Source organism: Eleginops maclovinus, chromosome 6 (genome assembly GCF_036324505.1).
Source record: "Eleginops maclovinus isolate JMC-PN-2008 ecotype Puerto Natales chromosome 6, JC_Emac_rtc_rv5, whole genome shotgun sequence".
In the NCBI taxonomy this organism is placed as follows: Eukaryota; Metazoa; Chordata; class Actinopteri; order Perciformes; family Eleginopidae; genus Eleginops; species Eleginops maclovinus.
Genome location: NC_086354.1, coordinates 19175034 through 19202920, shown reverse-complemented (window position 1 = coordinate 19202920; position 27887 = coordinate 19175034). Strand labels below are relative to the sequence as shown.

The 27887-nt window shown below is 39.4% G+C and overlaps 1 protein-coding gene across 4 annotated transcripts; it reads right to left on the bottom strand.

Annotated features, from left to right (window-relative positions):
* Positions 1 to 253: 253 nt before the first annotated feature.
* myo9b (myosin IXb) lies at positions 254 to 27835 on the bottom strand. 4 transcript variants are annotated; one of them, XM_063886532.1, is made up of 42 exons: positions 27773 to 27835; positions 27291 to 27425; positions 26088 to 26926; positions 20547 to 20641; positions 20312 to 20374; positions 20010 to 20109; positions 18924 to 19024; positions 16980 to 17103; positions 16389 to 16478; positions 16146 to 16262; positions 15591 to 15725; positions 15114 to 15235; positions 14194 to 14335; positions 13698 to 13887; positions 13482 to 13557; positions 13189 to 13281; positions 13051 to 13090; positions 12753 to 12875; positions 11851 to 11931; positions 11640 to 11750; positions 11379 to 11501; positions 10871 to 11020; positions 9856 to 9992; positions 9003 to 9317; positions 8592 to 8673; positions 8158 to 8355; positions 7208 to 7314; positions 6646 to 6719; positions 6192 to 6376; positions 5688 to 5795; positions 5316 to 5486; positions 5184 to 5225; positions 4990 to 5101; positions 4830 to 4903; positions 4532 to 4724; positions 3868 to 3996; positions 3561 to 3666; positions 3183 to 3314; positions 2926 to 3049; positions 2366 to 2466; positions 2156 to 2280; positions 254 to 1318 (listed from the first exon to the last, which is right to left on the bottom strand). In XM_063886532.1, exons 3-42 carry the CDS (start codon positions 26859 to 26861, stop codon positions 1029 to 1031), a joined length of 5655 nt encoding a protein of 1884 aa, XP_063742602.1. In that variant the 5' UTR covers positions 26862 to 26926; positions 27291 to 27425; positions 27773 to 27835; the 3' UTR covers positions 254 to 1028. The 4 variants fall into 4 exon arrangements, with proteins under 4 accessions (XP_063742602.1, XP_063742601.1, XP_063742603.1 ...); XM_063886531.1 differs by lacking the exon at positions 27773 to 27835 and having other exon boundaries at positions 27291 to 27589; XM_063886534.1 differs by lacking the exon at positions 27773 to 27835 and having other exon boundaries at positions 1080 to 1318; positions 2144 to 2280; positions 27291 to 27590.
* Positions 27836 to 27887: the final 52 nt, after the last annotated feature.

Here is a 27887-nt window from a genome sequence, read left to right as displayed (position 1 = left end):
TATAATAAAAGTGTACAAGATGTTCAGCTACATCCATATCCTTCAGTTTCTCTTTTCTTACACTCATTTTCACATTTTTCTTAAAGTATTAATTGTTTAGACATAAAAATACATTCACAAATGTACTTGAATGTTACTTAACCTTCAGGTCTAAAACGAAACATGTATCAAGTGCAGCCTGGATATAGTTTCTAACTGATATAGCTCTATTAAAACTAAATTAATGTTGTTAATAGACATGTCATTGTCAAAGTTAGACATTTCAAAATGGTCAGTTTATTTATGTGACAAAAGACAAATTCTGAGGATGCTCACCCAAATATGCATATTTCTTTTTTAAACCTACATTTGTAGACAAAATGATTATTTGGTGAAACTGCCCAGTGAAGTATTTTTCAGTCAGTCTTAAAGGCAGCAATATGGCCATTTGCCTTACAAGTGAATTGAATGAGTCAGTCACAGCAGTTGACACCACAGAAGTATTCAAAGCAGAAAAACATAACTGAAAAGTTTCATATATACGACCATGCACTAAAAGAGAGCCCAAAATGCAATGGCTCTTTGTCTGTACAATAGAAAAGCACACATTTTTGGAACACTTACAAAACATTTTAACCCACAAACACCATAAAGTCCTATTATTTGCAACAGTGGATGAGCTTAGAATGATGTCCATTAGTAAAGGAGACCCTTGTATCCTCAAATGCTCCTGATCGCTTTGTCATGTTTCTCCTTTACAGATGAGACACAGCTGGTCTCACGAAAGTACCTACCTTTTTATAAAATGTGAACAGTACACTTCTGAAATAATTTTAAAATAACACACAGTTCTCATTTCAGTTGGATCTTCTCCAGACAGTCCGTACAATCTTGCATTAAATACATATAAAGTCTCAAGGCACTTTGTTTCCATAGCAGCATTGACAAATGTAAAAGTCTATAAAACAAAGTGCAGAGTTCTTTGTTGGACACAAATCAAGTCTTCTATTAACACATACATGAGCATATTCCTGTTTTAGGTTGTGGTACTATTCACAGGTGGGATCTTCATCATCGTCAATGTATGGGATGTCCAGGTCGTCATAGCTCCCGTTGAAAGACTTGCTGGTGATTTGCGGCTTGTCGTCAGGGGAGGGGCTATCTTGGCTGGGCAGGAAGCACATGGATTTAGTAGCATCTGTCTGTCGTCCTGGTATGAACCCTTCCCATGCATTACCTGTCTGAGCCATCAGACTTCTGATTCTCTGCGCCAGGTCAGGGGGTTTAGGCGGGCAGTTGGGTTTCTGGGTTTTTGATCGCATGGTCACCTTGGCTGATACTAGAAACAGATGAACAAACTTGTTAAGAACTTTAAAATTAAATAAACAATAAACACAAGAGGCTTGATGTATATGGAACCAGTTACTAATGGCTAATGGTCTGTGTGGTTACAGTGGATATGAAGCTGAAGTAGCTCACTAGAGCTGCTGCACACATTTAAAAACAAACATACTGTTTCCAAAGATTTTTTTAGAGACCTAGATAGAGAAAATGCAATACCACTTTCAAAGCAAAACAAATGGCCATTAGGGCTTAGCGTTGAAATCAACTTGACCAAATTAATAATGATGTTTATAAAGGATAATAAGGATCTTTTTCTGTATATTTTTGTACCTCCATTCAACAATATATATAGAATCTCATACAGTAGTCACATTAACCGTAATTTTTTGTATTGCAATTACAAGTTAAAGTATATCAATATTGCATGCCCTGTGAATTTGAATGAGACCAGTCAGGAGGTGCGGCAGGGATTCCAACATTGCCCCGCCAAAATAAAACACAGGATCACCCTGCAAAAACTTTAACCTGGCTCGACCTATGATAGAGCCACAACTCAATGCCATCCACAAAGATACAATGAGGCCCAATCAACTACGTGTAAGCACACATTCCTGGTAGATTACTTGAACAGTATATTTCTGCTGTTATCATGATGACTATTTTTTATTTAAGAATACCTCACCCTTTACACACAGGCAGAACACTGTCATGTGGACATTATATATTATACCATGTATCATTGTGGGGATTTTTTTTATTATTTAATACGATGTTTAGGAAATTGTCTCCCTTAACCGAGAAGAAGGTGAAAGTACCGTACCTCCCTACTGACCTTCCGAGTCCAGGCTGCCCAGACGGTCCTCTATACTCTCTGAGCTCATCGATGATGATGAGTCCAGGTTGTCGTTGTCAGAGTTATCCTGCTCCAGTTCAGGTAACCTGCAGGCCAAGTCCACCCTGAAGATAACAAAACAAGGTGTCATTATTAATTAAATGCATTGCACAAAGAGCACTTAACTCAAATGGAAAAGTCAAAACCCACTTTTCTTGTTTGATGGACTTGATCCTATCAATGAGGGTCCTCTCCATTTCATCCGAAGGAATATGATCGGGAACATCCAGCTCTGAAGGCTTTTCAACAACCTGAACAAAGGTCAGAGGAGCTGGAGTAAGAAGGGTGTGTGTGTATATAGAGCGAGACAATGCATTAAAAGTTTAGCTTAATGGTCATTTTTAGCTGCTCTTTGTTTACATTTGATATGCATTTAACTTAGGTGACAGTTGCCGATTTTGGCTTAGAGTGGCCGTCTCCCAGGTGTAAATGTGTGGAACAAAATCAATATAAAGGAGGATGTTAATTTCTTGAATGTTACTTATCTCAGATTTATATTCATTTAATAATAATTAATGCTAGAAGCAATTTCATATTTGTTCATTTGCGTTGGTATACCTTTTCCTGTGGTATGGTGTGTGCTGTCCTGATACATTAAAAAAATATATAATAGCCGGACTGACAACTTACTTAATCGAAATGACTTACTGAGGCCTAGTGACCGACATGTTTCAGGATGCATCTTCCTTTGGGCTTTAGTTTTCTCTCACCGTGTTTTGTCTCCTTAGTTTGAGCTGATTGACAGCCAGTGCCTCCGCGTATTCCAGCTGCTGGATATTCTGCATCTTCTCATTATATCGTCTGAGCTGTTCCGAGATCAAGATCTCCACACAGCTGCCAGAAACAGGTTCAAAGAAAAAAACACCCCCATATAAACAACATTCATCTCTAAAAAATAAAAGAGCAGACCCAATATTCGGCAAAGATACACAAACAAATAAATATGGGAGTGTGCAGAATGACTCACGTTGTAGTCTTCGACACATCCTTCATACCCAGAAATGGGTCGTCAGTATCAGGGGAACGCAGGATGCAGGGAGCAAACACAATAGCAAGAGAGCTTGGTGACATCTTATTGTTTTCTTCCTCTTTCGCAACCCTAAAAAGACACACAGATAAAGGTCCTCGTAACGTTACTAAATGTAAACATATAATCGAATAATATTTTCTTGGTTTATATTAACACAATTCCTTCTTGTCTTTTTTAATTATAGTTTTCGGTCTTGTTTATTTTCTTTTTTTTTTAAATTATAGCATATTCAATAGTAAAATAATTGATAAATGTAGCAGGATGAATTAATCAAGTGACGAATCTTTAACATACATTATGTAGAGTTTGTCCTACCTGACAAGGTGAAAGATGAGCCGCTCTAACGTGTTGTAATTAGCAGGAGGAAGTTCATCAACCTTTTGGTAAACAGCCCTTATTCTCTCAGCTTTCTCTGGCAGCTCTGGGGGCAAAAAAACATGGATATCAATGAACTTTAAAAATCCAAGAGTAAAGATCCCAGCAAGGAATTTCAATAATGTATATCAAGATGATGACAAACAGAGCTGAAACTACTTCTGAAATTTTCAACTTAGTTTTCATTTCAGTTTTATCCTACAAATATATTCACACACTGTTTTCTATAACATAAATGTTTACTCACCCACGGCATGCAGAAAGTCGTTGTAGAGGGAAAAGGTCATGAGGGGGTCCGGCAGCTCTCTCAGCCAACGTTTCACCAGACCTGTGATGGTGTGGATTGGGTAGTTGTCTAAAGATGGCCCCTCCGGATCTGATACAAAGACCAAACATTGAACATTTTAATAGTGTATGAAATTACTTTTTAGAGGTTTTTTACCATCCCTTTTTTAGAAGTTTATTACATTAAAGTTAACCTTTTTTTTATGTCTTCCGTTTTAATCATTAAAGTTCATTATCACTTTTATGGTTGTTATAATGGCGACATACCCAACACAAATCATTTTTAGACATTTTAAAAACACAGCTGTCATAAGTTCTAAGCTATAATTATTCTTGAGTTGAACATGAGCAGAAAAATAAACCGAGAAGACAAAACAAAGACAAACAGGAAAGAAAATTGAGAGAATATAGGAAATAAAGACAAAGAGAGACTGTTGCCATATCATAAACCCAATTTTAAGTGTCTCTATGGAAGATATGGAACATCGCTCCAACTTCAAGAATGAATTTTTCCTCTATGGCTGTTGCCGCTACACACCAACTATGCAAGGTAAATAACACTCATGTAATGTGGATCTCTGAAACGTAAGTAAAGAGTTTCAGCTGGTGTGCAAAGAATGTATTACCAGTCTCTAAAATCTGGTGGAGCTCCCTAGCTCGGCATGTTGAGCCCGACTTGCGGTAAATGCCCTCGGTGTAGAGGCCGTTCAGCTCCACGTGCATCAGCAGCAGCTCCACCACTTTGGGCACAGGGTTAGTTTTATTGGTGAGGACACACACCTGCACCCCGAAGTGAAGGGAGCCTGGCACACTGTCATCCTACCATAAGAAAAGACAGGAGTGTACATTTACAGAGAGTTATGGAGAGAATTTAAGAAATCAATGTTTTTTTATTTATGGAGTATTGAAAATGTTCGTTCCTACCTGCCTAGCACATCGTGTCGAGCAATCTGTGATGATTTTATCGAGACATTTCTTGTGACATATTAACTTGCAAGCTGAAAATGAAAAACATTGATTAAATTGCTTGTATTGGAAAAAAAATTCTGTTGCATTTTGTGTTATTGCAGCTTTTTCAACTCACCACTGCACATGTAGGCTTTCTCCATTCCCCAGATGTAGGAGCCACACAGGTCACATGACTGCATGATATTCACCTGGTATGTGCTGAACAAGTGATCCAGGGGACTATTCGGCTGAAAAGGAAGGATTCACAGACTGGGTTAATTTACCTGGATGTATAATGTAGAAACAATACGATGCAGGTGTTCAACTTACACATTTATCATTTTTTCTCCTCTTCTTCGTCGTCTTGTTGGCCTGAGAGAAACCAGAATTGGGATATAAGAGTGAGTCAATGGAAAGTTTACACTCACAAAGTAGTTTAGAGATTGAAATTCTCTAATTCACCTTGGCTGGCTCAGAATCCACTCGTTTTAGCTCGCCCCTAATGAAGCCGTCCAGCACAGACTGAAACAGGTTGACCACCAGTGAGGCGTCTGCCTTCTTCTTCATCCCTGCTAGTGTGTTCACTTTGTTTTGGTAGCCCTTCATCAGATCTTTGTAGGCGATTTGAGGTGTCTGTCGGTCACAGAAGACATTAGTTTGTAGACAGTTAAATAAACTTCAATCAATTTAGATTTTAACATGCAAAACACTCTGCAGAAGTTAAGGCAACAAGTACAACGAATGTTCCTACAATGATCATAAAACATACTGTCCCCCTACTTTCTTACAACTAGATGAAGCATTATATTGTACAGAGGAGGAGGCTTGGCTGACCTGCATCGAGTACATCCCTTTGATGGTCTCTCTGAACTCCATGGTGGCTGTGAGGAAGAGGTTCTCTGGAGCTGACAGATCTTTTATCCTACTTTGCAGATCATTCACCTGAGGACAAACACCAAGCGACATGTGGAACACAGGATTTAGGATAGAGAAGGGTATAAATGGAAACAAAATAAAGCTTTAACCTGTTGGGTACCAGAGTTCTAAAGTCTAGATGTCCCTTAAAGATTGGACCCCAATGACGTACACATTTCTAAAACTAATCAACTAGGAACATGCACTAAATAAAAGATGATTACAATATATCGAAGTCTAATGTTAATAAAAGGGAAAAATAATTTGTGTATCTGTGCCGTGATTTGGATCCACTCCAAAATTGTGTTGGGTTTTCCTCCCACCAATGACAATAGTGCACTAGTTTTGCAAAGTGCTAGAAATAAAACCTGAATAAGCTGATGATTGGACTTCAGATTTCCCCTCTTCAGGTGTTGTTCTCACCTGATTGCCGAGGAATTCGTCCAGGTTTCGCAGCTCTTTTGGGTTGGTGATCTCCCGCTCCAGAGAGGCGTTGGACTGCAAAGCCCGTGTGGCCCGGCTGATTCGAATGGTTGGGTTTCGAGCGATCTTCTCACTGCTCTGGTTTGGCCTGTGGTAGGGGTTAGGGGTGTAGCTGGACAAGGTGACTGTAGTCAGAAGAGAGAGATGTTGTATTATTAGTCTGACACAACGAATACAGGTTCAAACTCTATATTAACTGGATAGGATACAAAGAACCTCTTTATTTCTTTCTTATTACTGATCAGCATAACCTCCAGATGGCAGTGAAGAGTGGACCATTACCAGAAAATGACATACCTCTTTATTATTTTGATGCATTTAACGGTATTTGTACATTTTAAATATCTGCATTTTACAAATAGATACAGATCGCCACTCTGGTCCTTTTGGTTACCTCCTTTATCTGATTCATTTCCCGGGGGATATTTAGGGGCCCGCTTCTTCAGGAATCTACTGAGAAACCAAATCCTGCAGGAAAGACAGCAAAATATATATGTTTTTGGTATCAGGGCTCATCACCAATACTTGACATCTTTAAGGTATCAACAAAAAGAACCCAGAACCAAGCATTGACATTTCTTCAGTTGAACTGTACCTGCATTTTGTGTATGCAGATATCAGGAAAAAATACATTGGCGAGTTTCTGCGTGCAGTCAATTACATCAAACATTTTTTGGTTTAAGGTAAAGTGTCATTGGCTCCCTTAAAACACTTTTAAATCAAAATGAATTGTTTAAAAATAATTTGGTTGGTGAGAAGTTGTGGTATGCAATTGAATGCTTTCAGTCACAAGGGGAGTATCCAATAAATGAAAAAGGTATCAATCAGATGACTTTATTGGTATAGCTATCACTTTAAGGGTCCTAATATGGTCCTTTAAAAAAAAAGAAATATAAAGCTTGAAATTAAAAACTACAAAACTTTTAATATTTCCTTTGAACTGAGTGCAGTTTTACCTCTCCGGAGTTGTGAGCAGTGATTGGTTAGAGGCATGTATGTCTGAGTCCTCGTTGCTGCTTCTGGGTGGAAGACTGAATCTTGACCCATCAGTTTCTGACGGTATCTGCAACAGTATCAACACAGGAACATGCCAGAGTTTAAAACTTAAACCACAAGAACTTCATAAAATAATCCAAGGAACCCCAAATTGTTTGTCCAAGTTGATTCTGTTTCACCTCCACATCGCACATAAGTGGCTGTACCATCACCAAACCCGGCCCCATAAACATCACCATTGCTCACCCTGCAAGCTGCTTTCTTTTTGTGCCACCAGCTGCGCTTTGACCTTTTTTGCCATAATTAGTTTGATTGAAGTTAGTTCATACAATAGTAACATTGTGTCAGTGTTAAGTGCATTCAGTATTTACACATTCATGTTATTTTGAATCCTATTCCATCGTTCATCCGTTCTTTATTACATGGTTTTGACTCTTTTTTTCATACGGTTAAAGTTTAAAAAGATAAATATGATATGGTTAGACCAAGATGGATTAGTGTTACATCCCCTATCACCTCATAATGAATGTGTGGTAAGTGATTGTACTCCTGAAATGTAAACGTAATGAACACAAACTAAGCAATAAGCTAAAATAATTCAAAGTCACAAAACTTAATGTTCAAGTGACTAAAAACACCAACATAAATGCAATTCTGTGGTGACTCTGAACTGTACCTGCTGACCTACATTTGTTGAAAGGACAAAAAAGATCAGAAATGAGCTTTCGGAAATCTGCTGAGAGATTTCCTTTTAGTTTTTCAGAAGAAACAGCTCATTTCTTTTTTCCCCTGGGCTGCAGAGCAGAAAGGAGAAGTCCCCGAACAATCCACCTTCATCGGTTTGGGACATACACATGCCTGCATGCAGAGGGTTGTCGTTGTTGCTTTAAAATGTCCGTTTGGTCAGTACCTTGACCTTGGTTTCTGAGGGCCGAACATCCACGCTACTGGCTGAGTTCTTCATTATGGGCAGAAAAGGGCTGATTGGGGGCAGCGGATAGCTCCAGTACTCGCTCTCCTTGGAGCTCCCAGCGTTAAGCATCAAACCACTGCGGGGATAGGCTAAGCGCCGCTTTCGTTTGGGCTTCTTGCGGAAACGCACCTTGACCTAATTGAGCCAGGAGAGGTGATGAGTTGAGGGCCTTTTTTTTTTTTCATGTGTAAGGAACCTCCATTTTTGTGTTTGTCAGCGTACAGCACACATACTGTACTGTAACTGCAGGACGTTAAAAAGCCAGTGCCAACACTTTTATTTTTGTACAGGACACTGACAACAACAAACAGTAAAATACATTCAATGTTCTAGTGTTTTTGTAAATGTAACAACATATCTCAAATGTTTACCTCATTGGTAGAAGGTGAGCTATCCGAGCCTGATGTGCTGATCCTGGACAGTTCATCTACAGACATGGACTTGCCTTTGAACCTGTGTTAAAGAATGATATAGAAATGCTTCATGACCCTTGTGGCACTTAATAAAACACTTGAAGAGCATCAGGATAAAAGTTGAGAGAAATCATTGTCAACATCTCATTATGAGAGAAACTATAACCGCTAAGATAAAAACATAGATAAAAAGGAACCTTGTTGTGGCGATGTTAATTGAGTTGAGTTAAGAATGATTAAGTTAAATGTGTGTCTATTAAACAAGGATCATGCATACAAATACGATAAACTTAAAAAGAGGAAAGATGATTTATGGCAGATTTAGTTATTAGCTCATTTCCATCTTTTTCAACGGTTTATGATACTGACCGAAACTCATCTTTGCGCCGTACTTCTGGACTTGAGTCATCCATGGGTTCGCCGTCGCTCTTTCTTTCTCTCCACTTTTCTGCCTTTTCCTTGATGCCCCCCATATCTTTGTAGCGCTGGAGCGAGCTGCTCTTACTTGAGGGGCCGGAAGAGCCGTCATCTCTGTGTTCTTTAGCGTCCAGGGGGAGGGAGAGGGGTCTGCCGAGAGGGGGAGGCGTTCCTCTGCCCTCTCGTCTCTCTCGACTCCGGGACCCGTCGTTGTTCCTTCTGGGGCTCAGCTCCACTTTCCCCTGCCTCTTTAACTCCTTCTTCAAGCTGTTATGTAAGGAACGTTAAATTAGGCTTAAATCAACATATCCATAGTATGTAAATGCTAGTGCTTTATGATCTGTATTTCTTTCTTATTTTCTGGAATGATGATGATACAATAAACTGAAATGTTTTGGATGATGCTTTGATAAACCGTTCTTATATTTTGTGATTTTATCACCTTAAAATAAAACGAAAAAGTCCTCCAACAGAGCCCTCAGTCTTAAATTCGTCGGAATAAACCTGTTAGTATTGTTAATAAACATCAACTTTTTTTAATGTATACCAATTTAACTTTTAGTTTGAAGCTTCAAACCATTCTTTGCAGCTAAAATCAATACAAGATATATTGGTATATCAGTATGTATGTGGGCCTGTCAGTTGCAATAAATCACAGAACAGAAATGCTGAAAATATTTAACTTAGTTAGCTTTTACATTGACATTGCCTTTGTGGCTCTTCAATAATATCCTTTACAGTCAGTGAACCTCTGCTAGCTGGAGCTGCTACAATGTAAGCAGTGTAGTTTTAGTGGTGTTTGTACCGTTCTCGTCCCAGACGATTTTCGGGTGTATTCTCGCCCTCTGTCTCATGATGGTGCTTCTTCAGGGAAGTTCTCCACGCTGTCTGGATCACTGAAGCAGCTCGGTTTTGGTTCTCGTAAAACTCACGCCAGCTCCTCTGAAAACATCAGAAATCATCGACTTTATTCTCCTGTGTCTTTATTTGTATTTGAGACTTTGGGTATATATTTTTGGCTGGAGCAGAAAAAACAAACGAAAACAACTAAAAGGACAGAAGCTTCATATTTATATTTAGTGCCTCTACTGGGACATGTTTACATGCTTTAATGTTCAAAAAGCTCTTTATTTTTCTCATACTGCCTGTGCTACAGCACTTCTGTCCGAAACCAGAGTCAAGAATGCTCTGATTGGTTAGCTGGCCAGCTCTGTTGTGATTGGTCAACTGCTTAGAGATGTCCCGCATGTTAGGGAATGTTTTGCTTAGGTGCATAACCTTTGACATACTTCATCATTTTCTCCTTCCTTGTCTGCGTTCCCATGGCATAGTCCTTTGGCCTTGGGGTTGCTGTAATCTCCCATAAGGAGGGGCAGCTTGGGCACATTGTTGATGCCAGTTTCTGACCGAGCACAAGCTGACATGAGATATTTTATTGTTCAGGGACATCTAGAAGCCCCCTCTTAACGTAGGTTCCCTGACGTACATTCTTTTCCCATGAACAACAGCTTTAGTTGGATTCAGGGTCCATATTTGTTTAGCCTAGCGACTGAAGGATGTTCATTGTCCATTCGGAACTAGTTCAAACCTCGTATTGTAGTAGAGATCTTCAGAATTGGTCGGGCAACCGCTCTGTCAACTTGTGGCTGCAGCAGACATGCAACTTCATAATAAACCTTCAGTGTTTGCCATCAAAGTTCCAGCTCTCCTGTGTCTCTCTGAGTTTCGTCTCCATTGCTTCAGAAGTTTCCACCACACCACCCCTCAGCCTACCAAGTACAATGTGTTGGAGCACTTCAATTTTACACTTTAAACGGTACCTGTATAATCCGAGTGGCATCTTTTTTTTGCAGAAAGTGTGACCTCATCAGACAGGCCCTGAACCAGCGCTGCAGGACGATGATGTGACGCATCACTTCTTTGTTGTAAGTGTCTTGGAGCAGTTGCCTCTCCTTCTCCTTGAGGAACACCTGGGTAGATGAGTGAGAAACAAACACCTTTTGAAAACAACGGGAACATTTAAACGTCCATATTTTGCTTAAACACACCTGTAAGACATGGACACACTCTGTCAAATGAGTGTATTCACTATGATACGGAAACCATTTGAGGGTTAAGAAACAGTTTACCGTAAGAGAGATCTTGATGTTCAGGAAATTCCTGAAAGTCAACTGTTAGTTCTTCATTAAAAATTTAAAAAACAACAACATAAAGGCAGGTAGAAACAGTGCTTATGGGTGAGCTCAGTGTGATGTCAGTTTCCACCATCACTTTCATCCTGTGGTTTTACTATCAGAATAAATGTAAGGCATAACCAAGAATGTTTACCTTGGTTTTTCCTATTTGATAGCTGGTCTTGTCGAGCTGCATCCTCTCAAACAGCTCAGTTATTTTCTCTGATGTTGCAGTAGCTCCTTTTGGAAGCAACATCCTGAACTTTTCGTCAAATTCCTGTCAACCGGGACAAAACATAATCAGAAATGCAAATGTACTTTCTCGTCAATGATAGGTACGGCAGTGAGTTCCTTGTCATTAAAAATAGCTTGAATATATATAATGTTCGACATCATTAAGAAAATGATTTCCCACCTTGAACGTGTAATTGGCGCTGAAGCCAGATTTCTGAATTTGAACCATCCGCAGTATGCCGATGTACCTGATTTGCTTCAGAACAAGCTCTTCATCAAAGTGCAGCTCCTTCTGCAAACACAAAACATGTTCCCAAGTTATGAACTGTGCCTTACAGTACATGTGTAGGACTGCATTTACATTTAGGAGGATATTTCAGAGTGACAGATACCTCTTCAGCGTTGGAGCGAACACAGAAAATAAAGAACGGCTCAGCCTTTTCAATTGTGTCCATCAGCTTTCCGAGGGACGCCTGGTAGATACAAGTGCAGAGAGTGGTGATTTGGTGGGTGGTCATAGTAGATAATAAAACAGAATTTGTTTTAAGATAGAGGGAAGAGTGTGGAGTTTTAAAACTATACTAATGGCCTTTAAATGAAATACAGTTTGAAATGTAATGAAGAAAATTGTAGATACTGTACAGTTTATTAATCAAACTGAGTTGATTCAATAAACGCTTTCATGTAAATATAAATAACTGAATTCTTATTCTTATTATTAATATTATTATTTCTAAATGAAGCAAAAATGTTGAGGTACAAAAAGATAGAATACAAAATATAGCAACAAAAAATATTAGAAATACGAAAATAAATAATAGCAAAAATATTCCTATTTTCTTTCCAGGTTTCCTAATAATTGTGTTTTTATAAAGTGCTGTCAGGTGAGTTGATGTCTTTGGTAGTTAATTATCTAATGGTAAATAAAGCTTTCTTTGTTTTTACTTTTTCTCTGAGTGTGCACTTAAAATATGGAATAAATATGATATGGTGTCAATAGTCCAAAATTAAATAGAATATCAGTGGTGTCCAATTTTTTCTCCAATGTCAAATGATGTATAAAGGTATTTAATCCATAGCTTGAAGGTTCGATGAAATTGTTCCTTTTATTTAAGGAATAGAATTTGTGCAAAAGCTATTATATTGTTTTCCTGCTGATTAAGATTTGTTCATAGTGCTTTGGTTTTATCCAAATTACAAGCAATATTCCCTACTGCATTCCTGTTCCTCACATTCTCTCATGATTTTAAGTTTATGACACAGGGCAGGAATATCAGTCAGCAGAGGTACGAACCTGAAACTGAGCAGCGACTGTCGGAGGCTTTGTCTTACGGTGAGGGTGGAAAATATATTTGCTGGTTCTGTCATGTGCGGTGACACCAACAATATGTCGGAGGGAGTTCAAATCCATGAGGTTCTGTTAAAAGAGACATGATAAAGTAGTGAGCTTTTGACATAGATGATAGATTGATAAACACACAGGTAGATGCATAAGGTGTCAAACAAAAAAATCCCTCACAAATGTCTCTGTAGAAGTGCTGCTTTTAAAATGAATCAAAACGCTAACGCTGCACTTCTCGTTAAAACTGTACCTTTGGAATGAGCTGCTTCTGGCGACCGGTTCGAATCTTCCTGCAGAAAAAACACACAAAATACAGCTCGATACCACAACCAGCTTTGGAAATAATGTGTGTGGAGTCTGTCTAAACTAAAGCCATATGTCCACTTACTTTCTTTTCTCAAAATTCACAAAGATGTCTTCGAATACATCAAGAGGATGTTCATCAGAGCGGTCAAAAGAGAAATCCAGAGTCAGACTGTGGCTGAAAATGTCACAGAGAGAGAGAGAGAGAGAGAGAGAGAGAGAAGAGAGAGAGAGAGAGAGAGAGATTTTAAGTGTATATTTTCTTTTTGACAAGCACAGGATTTCATTATTTGATTCATAAAGCTCAGCTAACCAACTACCTGAGACATGTCAGAGGCGGTAAAATCATTTTTTAGTGAATCATTGTAGTAAATTTACCTGGACAGCCTGCTCACAGCAGTGGTGCTCTGTCTCATCTCTCGGAGGGTTATGCGGGAGCCTCGCTTGGCAGATACTATAGAGACAATACAACAAGTCAGTAGATATAGATCACCACAACGTCACTCAAAGAAGAGTAAAAAAAACATGAATCAAGTGGAGGACAGATGGGTCTGAAATGATAATGTGGCTCCATATGAAACTAAAGTTACCCACGTGATTCTGCCCGCTTGCGTCCCAATTGCTTGAAAATTGTGAGGATGCGGATGGTGGCTCGCAACACCCCCCATCTGAAAAGAGCTTCTGGACTGGATGCGACCAAGTGATGAATGAACGCCTTCTCGCTGCTCCGTAGAAGTGATACGACTTCAGGGCGCATGTGCTCTGTGTTTTTATGTCGGAAATCCTGAAGAGGAAGAAAAATCACGATCAACGTGGTGTTATTCCTTAATTCTGGCTGTAGTCGCACGAAAGGGAGCTCCACATTCATGACATGTATTGAACTTTACATGTCATAGTGCAACAACAGGCTTCTTGTGAAGGGTGCAGCATTAATCATTCACTTAGTTCAAATATTTTCCAGGTTTTTCCCACGGTGGCTTATCTGTGAAGGCTACTGCAGACCCCCACTCTCACAGTGGACACTTACTGAACTGCTTTTATATTAACTCTGTGGTATGTAGATGTTTGCATTGTGGGAAATATACTCCACCTTGATGTGATATGTAACCCTCCCAGCAAAGTGCTGAATGACAAAAGTTGGCTCTGTATTTGAGGTGGGTTCAAAGAATGGGTTGTGATGATGCTGCTGCTTCAACTTGTCCAGCAGGGTTTCATCTGTGGCTTCGGGGAGGCTGAAGACGAACACAAAGAAGGACAGACTATCAATATCAAAACACAGTATGGTATGTGGGAATGACAATAAATGTGATTTGGGTGAAAACCGTAGGTCACAAGCAATAGAAATTGTCAACTGATGAAAAAGAACATGCTGAAATGATGTTTATCATATATAAGTTATTCTTTTATTTGTTGAGAAAATTCTCCTACATCTGAAGCCAAATAAAGTATTTGGAAGACTCTTGGATCAGGATTACAGACATGTCGTTCTCAAAGGACAAAGCTACAAATGATTTTAGATTTTAGATGATGCTTTGCTTGAACTGGCCTGATGTTTGTCCGATATTATCTTGATGCATGCTGTTTGTTTACTAAGGCATATTGACATAGAAAATATAGGTATATGCAGTCATTGTTCTAGTTAGTCCCTGTTAGTTGTGACTTGCCTGGAAAACTAGCTTAAAAATGACTCAGCATTTTAGGTGTTCAGGAAACCCAGGAAATATTTTAGTTTTGTACCTTGGGCATGACTTTCGGAAGATGAAATCCAAAAGCTAGATATATACAGTATCTATAGGGATTGAATAGCTGACACAGAACAATTGGAGGAAAGGGTTTGTAACTTGCTGTTCACGAAACAAACTATACCTCTATTTATCCTGGGAGCTTTTGTTAAAGGTTCCCACTAAGGCTAGCCTGACAAACCACTTTGTCGATACATTTATTATAATATTACTATATGCTTAGTATTAGAAATCATAACACTTAATGTTACAAGCCAGGTTCACCTACCTGCTCTCAATATCCAGCAGGTCAAAGAGTCCTGTCGACTTCTGACTGATCAGCTGACTGCAGCCACTGTGGTCCGTGTAGTCGACATTTGTCCAGGTGATGCCCTCTGACACATAATCCGCCTGGAAGATAATTCAATCACAAATACATAATTATGTTACTCAGAGGAAGTCAATTAATTTGTCTCTGTGGCACTGATGAAGTAATATATTAGTAACAGTCAAACAGTACATACAGTGGCTGCAAGTTTTAAGTCTCCTTAATGCCAAATGGATTAAAAATAAATCCAGGAAAGCACAAAGAACACTTTAAAAATGGCGTTATAGTGCAGAACTCTTTAGTATATCTGTCTGTGAGACAATGCAAATGTTTTAAGACTTTCCCAGTGTCAGTGGTAACTCACAGGCTATGAATTCATTATTCACTCATTGCAAGTCCAAATAAAGAATGAATACGAACCACTCATTAAACACATACCTGCTTGAGCTTGAAGATGTGCTCGTTGATGTAACACTGCAGTCTCTCATTAGTGTAGTTGATGCACAGCTGCTCAAAGCTGTTTGTCTTGAGGTTCTCAAATCCAAACATATCCAGGACACCGATGGACAAACACTGAAAGCAACAAACAAAACAATTCATAAACAACATGCATACTACAACACAGTGTAATTAACTACTGCACTAGGTCAGTAAGGTCTGCGTATGGGACTGTTAATGCCACTGCTTAACCAATGTATGCATTTTATATGCTTATATAATTACTTGTTTCACAGCAATGTACTTCTAAACTTGCAGTAGAAAATACCATAAACATATAATTTGACTAATTTCGTTTTTCCCAATTTTAGTGACAACAAAGATCATTCCTTTCTATTCAATTGATTATACTTTTTTGTATTTCAATATATCACATAAATGTTCCAATAGGCAGGTTAGGAGGATCATTAAAAAATGTTTACCCTCTCTCCATTTGACAAAAAATGTCAGCTGCCTGCATTTCTTAGTGTTATAGTTTCTGGCGGTGTGACTTACAGAGACGGACTCCTCCATGTCTCGTCGGTTGAGCATTGCGTGGTTGATGTGAAGGAGGATCCAGTCGAACAGAGCGCTATATAAACACTTAGCCATGGAGTCCCGCATTGTGCAGGCCTAATGTTTCAGAGACAGCACACAAAGCAAATTACTGCTTCAACTCAAAAGAAATACAGATCAAAATCAAACCTGTCCATATTGTATTTAAGCATTTGATAAGTCAACTTTGTCTTCACTCTGTACCTCTTGTAGTGTGTACGGTGAATCTACGATCTCTGTCGCGGTCACTTCTCTCCTCTTGGTCAAAGTCTTCACCAGAAGCTCCTTTTTCACCTGGAAAAAACAGATATACAGAGGTTTCCACAACACTGTTACACAATATTCATACCAAATTAAATTACGTTTTATGTCTGCCCTTCATCAACAGAACAGGTTGAAACATGTTTACAGAAACAACAATACAGAGAGCTAATTTTAGGCGTAGCGGTGACGCATTTAATCTGTAGGAGTTGCTCTGAATTGACAGTGATTTCATCCCAAGTATTTGAATTTGAGCACTAGAAAAATGGGGGTTGCAATAATTATAATATTGCCAGATGGACTAGTGCTATACGGAGTTCATTTTAAATAGATCTTTCGATGAGAATGAGATGCAAAAATCATCAATCCGTCCAATATCGTTACTCACACCGCAAATAAAATATTAGCCTAAAGTAATTTTTTCCACATCAGGCAGCCTTATAAAAAGTAAACCAAACCCTTTAGATAATCAATCCAGATGCTGAGTTTAGCACACAGAATACAAAATCCACCGTTTCCCTTCAGTGAACGTACTTTGAGCAGGTCAGACAGTGTGGTCAAAACATCTGGCGGTCCGACCTCCAGGACTTCAGCGTCCTCTGACTGTGTGTACGTCACATTTCCCAGGTGCAGGATGGCAGAGAGGATGGAAAAAATGCTGCACAGTAGAAAAAAATGGCACACAAACAGATGGATCATGATATGGATTTTACTTGCTGTGCATTTTCAGTCACAAAATCCTTTTTAACATATACCTCGACCCTGAAAGCCTCACTTGAGATATTTGAAGCTCGAAAATACAGTGCTGCTTTTATATCTGTTTACATTTCTGTTTTCCTGTGTATTTGTTTTGACTTGTGAGGTGTTGACACAGTTTGCTGCATATTTTACAAGAGTAGTTAAGTGTTCTAGTGCGCGAGAGAGAAAGTGACGATGGATTCCTTCAGCGCAGAGAGGAACAGTAAAGTGGTAGTAATGGACGGTTCAGGTTTCTGTCAGTCCGTTAATAAATCCTGCAGATCAACAAAGTGAGCATCAGTTTCGACCCTATATGCAAAACAAAGCTCCTCCTGTGATTCACGGCCACGGTCCGTAGGCTGAAGCAGGAAGTAACTGTTACTCTCCCTTATGTAAGAGCAACATTTGAGGCCTCTTGCATGATCCGGATTGTCACGGGATGTCATGGGTCTGGTCTGTTTAACAAAGCAACAATACACTGCTTCTGACTATCCCTGTAACAATTTGGCCACAATTAAGCCCATTGAGCATTCATGGTCCAGTCACATACTACGTTTCCCCCAGTTTGGTTGGAGATTGCATGCCTCCTTAGTGCAACAAACATACAAACATGCATGTCAAGAGACAGAGAGTTAGTGTGACATTCAGTAAATGTAACGAAAATATGACTTTACAGAATATTTAAAGTTATTTTTGTGGACATTACTTTTCTTAAGGAAGTCTCCACGGTATCTATGTGACTTCGCTGGAGGTGCTAAGGAATGTATGAAGCTCTCGTATGGAAACATACCACTTTTAATTACAAATTCTCTTTGTCTGTAGTTTTTGACTTATCTCACTGCGCATTGCTGTGTTAGAGTGTAGTTATTCACCTGCTGGATGCACCTGAACACATTACAAACTGTACCGCCATGCTTTTATGTGTACGCCGTGTCCCGAGGCTGTCAGGCGCTTTTTGAAATACTTGCTGCATTTTTCAGCTGCTTGACAAGCTCTGACCTGTTCCTGACATCAGCACAGATTGTGGAAACTCTACAAGTCAAAGAGTGAATTACTCCACCTACCTACATCATTATTAGATTGGTAGAGCTCTCTCACTGTGAACACTGTAAACACTGTTGAGCGGCAGTGTTGTTGGACCTCATACAGCAAATATTTGTCTTTCAAATATTTCTGTAATTCCTAGCTCTCTTCACCATTTCAGAGGTCCCAGTGGGAAGACTTTACTGTAATGATATACGTTTCTCAGACAGGCGAAAGCCTCCGGCATGTGCTGTTGTGTCTTTGATAAGAAGGGGAAGCAGCTTTTAGTCATCAAGCAGCTCAGCAGTGTAACCAACTACCGAGGAAACGTAAACCATTGCAATTCTTTAATCCAGATTCAAAACCTTGCTGTTCTCAAGGACTTTTAATTATACGTTGGTAAAATCCAAGGCCTTATTATTATTATCATTATTAGTTTTAATCTTTTTTTAAAGTTACATTTCTTTATCGATGTATTTGTTATTATTTGTTTTTTTATATTTATTTGAATTGAACTTAAGATTAACTTGTTTTGTTGTTTTATCTTAAAAGTGATTTATAAAAAAAACTAAAACTAATAACTATAATTTATTTTTAACAAAGTGTTTTGCAGACACATTTTACACGGTTCCAGTTATATTTGGTTGGCTTTTTATTCAAATGTCAGTAGACCGGCAGCATACCAGTTGTGTTGCTCATCATCAAAATCCTACTCACTGTTTCTTGGTGGAGCCCAGGAAGCCAACCATCTCCATAGCTTGATGGAGCCTCTTGTACTCATGCCCAAGTTTCTCCTTATCATCCAAATGGAGATCATCCTGAGGAACAATCATATGGGATACGGATAGAAAGACGGGGTAAATATTCAGCATAACCACAAATGAACAATACTTAACAAAATCAGTAATATAGAAACACAGTTAACAGAATAATCTCTTTGCTTTTTGTATTATTGTATCCAAAATAATACATTTTCATGTTAATATTTCAGGTTTTATCCAATTCTCTAGAGTCAAACATTTCCTCCAATTTAATTAACTCGACTATAATGAATTTTCAAGTTGTTTCACACCTGTAAAATACGTTTTAAAAGCAAATAAATTAGGTTTTTTTTTAATGTTGGGAGTTTAATTTGAGTTATTTTGCATAATCAGCAATAAACAATTCTGTAAGTTGAATTTATTGACTGACAATTGAGGTAACCAGGCTTTATCAATTTATTTTCCAAGTCTGAGCAAACGATAACAAAGAGACGTGAAGTAGTTAGTTATGACAAAAAGCTGACGCTGTAGATGGAAAGCCATAAATCATAAATCAAGAGCTATGAAAAACATTTCTGGAAGTTTGTCCATGTTGCTTTGTCAACTAATTCATAATGCACGAGAGTACTTGAAACCAGAAAGAAAACAGCCTTTTCAGATGGTGTACGGATGTTTTAAATCCACACCGGGATTAGTGAAACAAAAGCATATTTATGAAAACCAAACAGCACTAAATAGGCAAAGGAATCAGCAGGATTAACACTCTCAACATAATAAAATGATTGTGAGTGAAAGCAGTTGCTCTATAATGTAGTGAATGTGCAGTTTTACAGTCATGCGAGTGTCTGTTAATCCAAAGCAGAGTCAGCACTGACACTCTAAGGTTTACTGCTGAGAAGTTTCTAGATATTGTGCAATTGTTGCTAGAAAACTACCGGTGGTTTAGCTGCGTTTCATAACAGTGCATGACACATCCTGTCATACTTTACTCTAAACCCCTGTCTCTGTCTCTGCTGCACTAAAGTGTGTGGATCAAAGGTACCTGCTTGAGGTAGAGATAATCCTGCGGCTCTAACAGATGAAACTCCTCTTTCTCTTCTTTCGACGCGCCCACCAGCAGGTAATAAAACACGTGGTAGTTCCTGCGGGTCAGAGGTCACCCAGCACAAATGCTCTGTTATTGACACAACATTTCACTGAACAGAAACGTTTTTGGTGTTGTCTGCTTTCAGTTAGAAGGTTCAAAGTCCAGGTACAATTTTGTGATAATCTAAGGGATGTCGGTACAGGTTAAAAAAAAAAGCATGGTTAATCAGGAGTGCTTCCTGTGCTTTTTGAATATACCTCTCCCTTGGATCTCGGGACACCAGGCGACACTTTTCTAGAAGGTACTTCTCGATAACTGCCCTGCAAGAGAAGACAAGAGAATGTCAACAAACCTTCGAAGCCTTGCTTTTGTTACCAACACTGTACCATTATGACAAAGGAAGAATAACAAACCAAACAAATAAATCATCTGTTCTGCAGAAGCCTCGGAGATTCACTACTGAAGCTAGGTGAGATAAATTTGAAAACGTACCCTCTGATGACACCACTCTCCAGATAGTTGAGCTGGATGAACTTCCCAAAGCGGCTGGAGTTGTTATTCTCTGCTGTCTTAGCATTGCCAAAGGCCTGTTTCAAAACATAGCGGACATAAGTTTTCACTTAAATAAACAGACAAGTGAAGCCATGTTTCTCACAGACACTGGCACCCAAACACTGCAAAGGGCAGCGTTCAGATGAATCGGATTTAGATGGCAGGGGACATTTTCTGTTGGCAGCCTGACGAATCGTTGAAGATCAAGTCGGTCTTTCTCTGAACTACAGCGCAAACTATAATCTCTTATAAGGCTTTTAAAATCTCCGGACAAAAAAAAATCAGTTTCCCTAGAGCCCAAAATTAGGTTCTTAAAGTGCTCATTTTTTTATAATAAAAGAAACACCAGAAATATTTACATTTTAGAAGATAAAACCAGAAAATTGGGGACTTCTTTTTATATAAAATAAAGTTCTTAACTCTCAATCGATTATTTAAAAAGGGTTAGGGTTAGCTTTGCCAGCTTTCTTTAAATTAAATGATTAATTAATTTGAAGATTTACTCTGAAATAATAAAACCAAAGCCACTCTCAACAACTGACCTGTGAAGTGAAAATCAGCATTTTGAACATTTTAACACGAATTAAAAACATTACAGTATGTTTAATGTGACTAATGTCAGAACCTTAGACAACAAATATCTGATGTTGAACTAGATTGTTTTACACATAATGGAACGTTTCTCTTCCAATGAACATAGGATCCATTTACTGACAGTCGTCATTACTTATTCACTCCCATCACTGAGCGATATGTCAGTAATGCAATTAAACCAGGAAACTCACATCTATTATGCACAAGGTTAAGTGGCAACAACAATTGAAAATAACAGCAGTTTTTTTGGCCTGTTCTCCAGAGAGTTTCTGGATGTTTACGCTAGTGGTTAGTGTTTTCTCATTGTATGAAGTCGATTACGTGTCATCTTGTATTTCTCCACTGCAGGGCTGATAAAGCACTGTTATCATCAAGTAAAGAATAAATCAATCAGGTTTCAGGTTTTACAAAGTTTAAGGAACTGTAAGGCATTTGATTACTTTATCATTTCAGGTTATTTATCAATAAAGCACTGTCAACATTAACTGAGTTTATGTAGGTTAGTATTCATTTAAAGAAAAACTGCTCAAATAATTGATTTAAAGATAGTCATCAGTTGAAAACATCTACTTTTACCATCCAAATGCTGGCAAAAATATGCAAGTGACTAATCATTTTGCTTTATTCACCAGCCAAAAAGAACAATGGTAATCTATTGAGTGACATGTAAAGCTTGAACCGTCACAGAAGGGGAGATTTTGCATCCTGGTAGCAGCGCATGAGGAAAGGTGATGACTGACATCTCATTTGCATGGTTTATTATTCTGTAACTGGAGACCGTATCTAAGGTTCAACAATAACACAACAGACTCCGCCTTAAGTCACCACTGGGTAAAATGACATAAACAGGATTATCACATGTCTGCAATCTACAAAGCTTTTCTTCTCCCTCATTCCAGTGGGAGTGCAGATGTTCGTGTCAAAACAGGCCAGAGCAGCGCTCACACAGACAGGGAGCTCGACCGGGACACTGTACTGATCTCTAGCAAGTTAAACTGTGAGGAATGTTCCTCCCGGTGCTCCTCTGTAAATACAGAGCATGGTTTTCATTTTCTACGAGAACAATCCAACGTATATGGAAAAAATGTGAAAGGCATGTGGAGAGAAGAGGGTATGTGGAGGAGGTACAGAAACAGGTGTTTGCCACGTCCCAGTTCAAGGGCTGGATCGTGTTAGGGAGACCATCATGAAGAAAACCTCTCCTCCCTAACAGAGATAAAAACTAATGCATTTCAGTAGAACTGGCCTGCATGTAAGTGCAGAAAAATCCATGATTATCATCAGGAATTCCTCCTCAAGAAACTCCTGAGAAGGTGGGGAAATACCAAAGAAAAACTGGGCTAGGTTTGATGATCCCCAATTTGTCAGAATAAGCTGTGACATTGAGCAGATGATGGACGGTTTTGTTTAGAATATTGACAACAACTGATTTATACAGCAAAAGTGCCAAACAATAATTAATAACGTTGATCATTTAATATCTGTGGATTTTAAGGCTGCTGTTTGGCAAAATCAAGTCATTTGAAAATGTCACCTGGGAGCCATGGTACACTTAAGGACAGATTTGACTATATTCCAGCACTGACCACAGCATTTAGACCTGTGAAATGGTGATGGTGTATTTAAAAACATTTTGACAGTTTACAAATCAAGCAATCATCAATCAAGGAAAAACTCATTTCTGTCAGGACAAACAAAGGAGTTCTGCTTCTTATCCCGTGTATTATGTTGGGACTCCTTGAGTTAGTTACAGCCCATAGATCGGCAATCACTGGTCTACTCTTACAATATATTTCATAAATGACTGCCTGAAGGACAGGATCATGTCAATCAATCAAATACATTTGAAATAGCCCACTATCACAAATTACACATTTTTCTCAGGGGGCTTTACAATGTGCAGGCCAACAAGGAAATCTGATATTTCCACACACTTCCTTGAGTTGCAAATAAGCACCCAACCATTGGAACAAATGACTGATGCAATGTGTGCATAATAAAATGCAGGATACAATAAACTGCAAACTATATGCACCTGTTGTGTCAGTTCAGAAAGAGAAGCGAACAACGGGATAGGAAAGGGTTTAAAATCTGCGAGATGGGGCCGACTTCCACCTTAAAATTAAGATATAAGAGGAACTGCCATCCCTGAATTGTAACACAGTTTAACAAAGCGAGAAGACTCACAGAGTACTCCTGTGAGTAAGAGATTTAAGAAAAGAGAGCGAGGTAAAGGAGGGATTTGTACTGTATGTGGTTTGTCAGCAGGCCTGGCTGAGCCTGTTCGGACACGTTCCTGTTCTCTTCTCCTTCTGGTGTTTCCTCAAAGACAACGCCCTGCAAATTCCCCCCGTAAAAGCTCCTCGCTCGGTTTAGATCACCAACACAAGCTTAAAGAAAGCAAGGTGCAGTCACCTGCTGGCTATTGACTGCAGATCTTCTCTAGATTTTAAATTGGATTGAATACATGAGCCAGCTGCAGATACACAGTTGTGTGCAGTTTCTGCTACATACTGATGTAAAATGAGATAATCGGAGTCAACAGGTTGAGGAAGATGCCCTCCCCCCAGAGCAAGATACACTTAAAGTTGAATAAAATTAAAAAGGGACGGTAAAATTAGTCCACGTTTTGTTATTTCAGACAAAAAGGAAGTATATAGGGTGTTACTCATTTGTAGGCGGGAAATCCCAAGATGCAGAAGACCTTTTAACAACAACAAAACTACTAAATCATACAAACCCCCCAAAATGAACACTCTATACAGAGGGTATCTTGTCAACAGGTCTGTCTTTTCCTCTATTCTATTCTATTCAGTTTTGCTGTTAACACTTCATCAGTGTTAAACTGAAAGCTCTGATGCCAAGTTCTCTTTCTTCAGCAATGTTGTTACTTATTTACCCTGGTAAAAAAAAAAAAAACCCTCCACTTTCTCTCCTTGAAGTTATTCTCTGCTTCTGTGATCACCTAAGAACACAACACACTTCCAGAAAGATCAGTTAACAGGAAAGGTAATCAAGCTACTGCTAACTTCTTTTTTCAAGGAGAAACTTGTTCGACTTGTTTAGAGTGGAAAAATCTGTTTTAGTCTCCTTCCAAAGAAAGGCTGGCCGCTTGGGATTGTGTGTGTGGGGCTGTGTGTTCAGTAACAAAGCAGGCCAAGATCCTTTGTGAAGAAGGTTAGCTTGTGTATTGATTGATAGATAAACCATGCACATGTTAACATGTTTGGAAGCTGGAATAGATGTAAGTAAAGAACCAGAAATGTCAAAACAATCTGTGTTTTAAATGATCTGAAACCAACCAAGGCCTTGCTTCCCCTCTTGCTGACGTGTTCTTGTGCAATGTAAAGAGACTCCTGGTAAAAAAAATGCAACGCTTTTCTCTTAAAAATCTAAGTTGGTTAGGTCTTAGCCTGGTTATCAGGTATCAATCAAACCGTGGTGCAATCCAACAGATAACTGAAACAGAGAACACCTCACAGCTAAACATGATGTCCTGTTTGTTATTCATTGAAACAGTGATTGTATCACACGGCTGATTTGATAGTGAACAAAGAAACCTATTAACCTAGATGAGTGAGAGCGAAACTGGAGTTTAAAATAAGTCTGTCGACAAACTGTGTCACTGTTTTGCTCTTTGGGGGTTTTTGATTTGAAGAAATGGGTGACGTGGAAGTCACCCATTTCTTCAAATCAAAAACCCCCAAAGAGCAAAACAGACGGCTTATCACTTAAAGTATATGAGGTATATTGCAAAACTATATATATATGCAAACCATTATATTTGTATATGTTACCGATTATCAAAATTCAGCAAGGACAATACTGATTTTTGTGCCTTCCATCTTCAAACTAGTAAGTGTTTTGGCCTTCTTACATTGAGTCATTTCTTACAAACAGCTGAAAAAATACAAAGCACTTAAGAGGGGAGGTGACAACTTTTTATGGTTGTTATTAATTAAGCTGATTTTTGTCTGTTTTTATTGTAGGAAGCACAAAAAAGTGGTGATATTTTTTATTTCCTGTATAAAAAAGGAGAGGCTTCTTATTTAGACACTTTATGTTTATGAATAGGACTGGAAAAAAAGGATACTATATAAGAAGGGGGGGTTTATGATTCAGAAGCATTTTCAGTTCAACTCTACACCTGACCTAGAGCCAAAAAAGAAGAAATAAAAAACACCCACAGTAATCATGTTAACACGATCCTATGAAGACAGAAACGAGCTTCATTTCACTCTCTGCAGGAAACAGTGATGGCAGATAATCGGCTGAACCATCGTGCGATCACAACGTGCATGCAAATGTGTTTATAGTAAAAGTGGAGGGCCAGACTGATATGCTCTTAAACTTCATAGCATTCTTTTGGGTTTTATCATTTTTGTTTTTTGAATATTTCTTTCATTTTATTTCATTTGTTTTTCTTCTTGCACTATTGTTACTTATTTTAATGTTTTAAGTTTGTTGTATGTTGTGCTGTTGGAGGAGGCTAAGACTTCGGATTTCATTGCCAATCTACCGTATGACAATAAACCCTTTTAATCTTTAGTTATTATGAGTTTATGTCCTAAAAGATTGAAACATACAAATCATATATATCCAGAGACCATAGAGGTGTGTTTGAATTGCTTCTTTTCTTCAGCCAGCAGCAGTCATAAAACCCAAATATATCCAGACACCTTAACCAGGAATGTTGGACAGTTTTCATTGAACCTCCATCAAAACACTTTGAAAGAAATTTGACATTTGACACAGATGGTGAATCAGCCCCTAAAGTGTCACACTCTCTTCTTGTTGCCCCTACAGAGCTAACAGTGTGTATTGCTACATCAGATGGGGGTGTTTGTGGTTTCAGCAGCTGGGCTGCTTCACATCACAGTGACCTACCTCAAGCACCGGGCCCGCCCCAAGGATGGTGCGTTCCAGCCCAATGGAGTACGTCTTCTGGCTGAGCGCAGTGAGGCAGTGGATGAGATAACTGCTGCTCTCAGTCTTCCCTGAGCCACTCTCTCCAGACAGCACAATGCACTGGTTCGCCTGCCTGTTCAGCATCGCACGGAAAGCCACGTCTGCTATTGCAAATATATGAGGGCTCAGTTTGCCCAGTGGCTGGTTCTCGTACATCGTCACAAACTTTGGGTTGTAGTAAAGAGACAGGAACTTATTGGGGTTGATGGCGATGAGGATGTTGCTGGCATAGGTGTAGATTTTTAGCCTGTAGAAGCGCTGGTGTAAAGCCTCCAGGACACTCTCCTCAGTAAGAGTTTGGAGGTTACAGAGGTCATCATAGTCGTCCCCGCCGCTCTGTAGTTCATTGCCTGCATTGTTGGCTTTCTGCAGTATGAAGTAGTACCCTTCACTCTGAGGGTGCCACCTCTGAGCCCTGCGGGGCCACAGCAGGACTCTCTCCAAAGGGTGATCCCCGGCATCCAGCAGCCTCTCCTCTCCGCTGCTCTTCCTCACCTCCAGCAGGCTGTACGTCTGGCTGGTGTCCAGGCCCAGAGTGACCACTGCATTGTAGATGACCGCCCTCGCCGTGTCCCCTCCGCTGACCTGCAGGGGACAGTAGGCGGATGTTTCCCGGGGCAGCCTGGGGTAGATCTGCACAACACGGGCCTCTCCATTATGTTCAGGGGGCCCGGATCCATCTGTAGTGCTCATCCTGATGTCCAGATGTACAGGCAGGCCTCAGCATAACTCACTGCCCCAACTCTCTGCCACGACCACTGTAGAAACACACATTATGTCATCTGAAGCCAGTTAAAAATGTATCAGAAAGTATAATAAGAGAAAAACAAGCACAGGTAATCTATTGAGTCCTCTGGGAAATAAAACGAATCCATTTGTCATTGGTTGGCTCATTCCAACACACTGTATCACATATAATCCACCTCATAGTTCCCACAGTTACATCCACCCAGGTGTCAAAACGTCAAGCGTCAACACGTCATAAAATGAAGAAATAGAAAGCGTGAAAGATTTGCTTGCCTCATTCACACACTGTATCAACATGTAATACTGTATCAACGATGATCTGCCCAGGTAACAAAAAAGTGTCTAACAGTAACAAGATGACAAAATAAAGCTCACCTTTTGAGAACAACGCATTCATTTCCTCTTCTAATGCCGAAATATTCCAGAAAACGGGAGAAAAGGAAGGTCTCCGGCGTTTACGAAACCCAATCATACAACTTCAGGGGCAAATATGTTTCTTTACCTGAGCTTCTAGAAAAGAAGGTAAACCAATGAATTGCATAATCACCGTTTGAAATGGTTAACAAGTCATTTTCTAGGAGTTCAGCGAAGTGTTAGCTTTATAAATCACAGCTTCTTTAAGAAATGCAGGGTTAACGTCTCCGCGTCGTCCTGGTCGAAAACTTACTTCCTAGATGGATCCACACGCACACGCACGCACGCACGCACACACACACACACACACACACACACACACACACACACACACACACACACACACACACACACACACACACACACACACACACACACACACACACACACATTGACACACCCGCCGACGAGGTGGACCTAACAATGATTTTACCTTTACTGACCTGAAAGATGTCACACTTTAGCCAACACGAGGTAAAGCTGCTGATCAAAAAACCACCACGGCAGGTTGTGACGGGTCGAGTGAGGAGGACTCTTTCACATTAGCGAGGAGGAGAA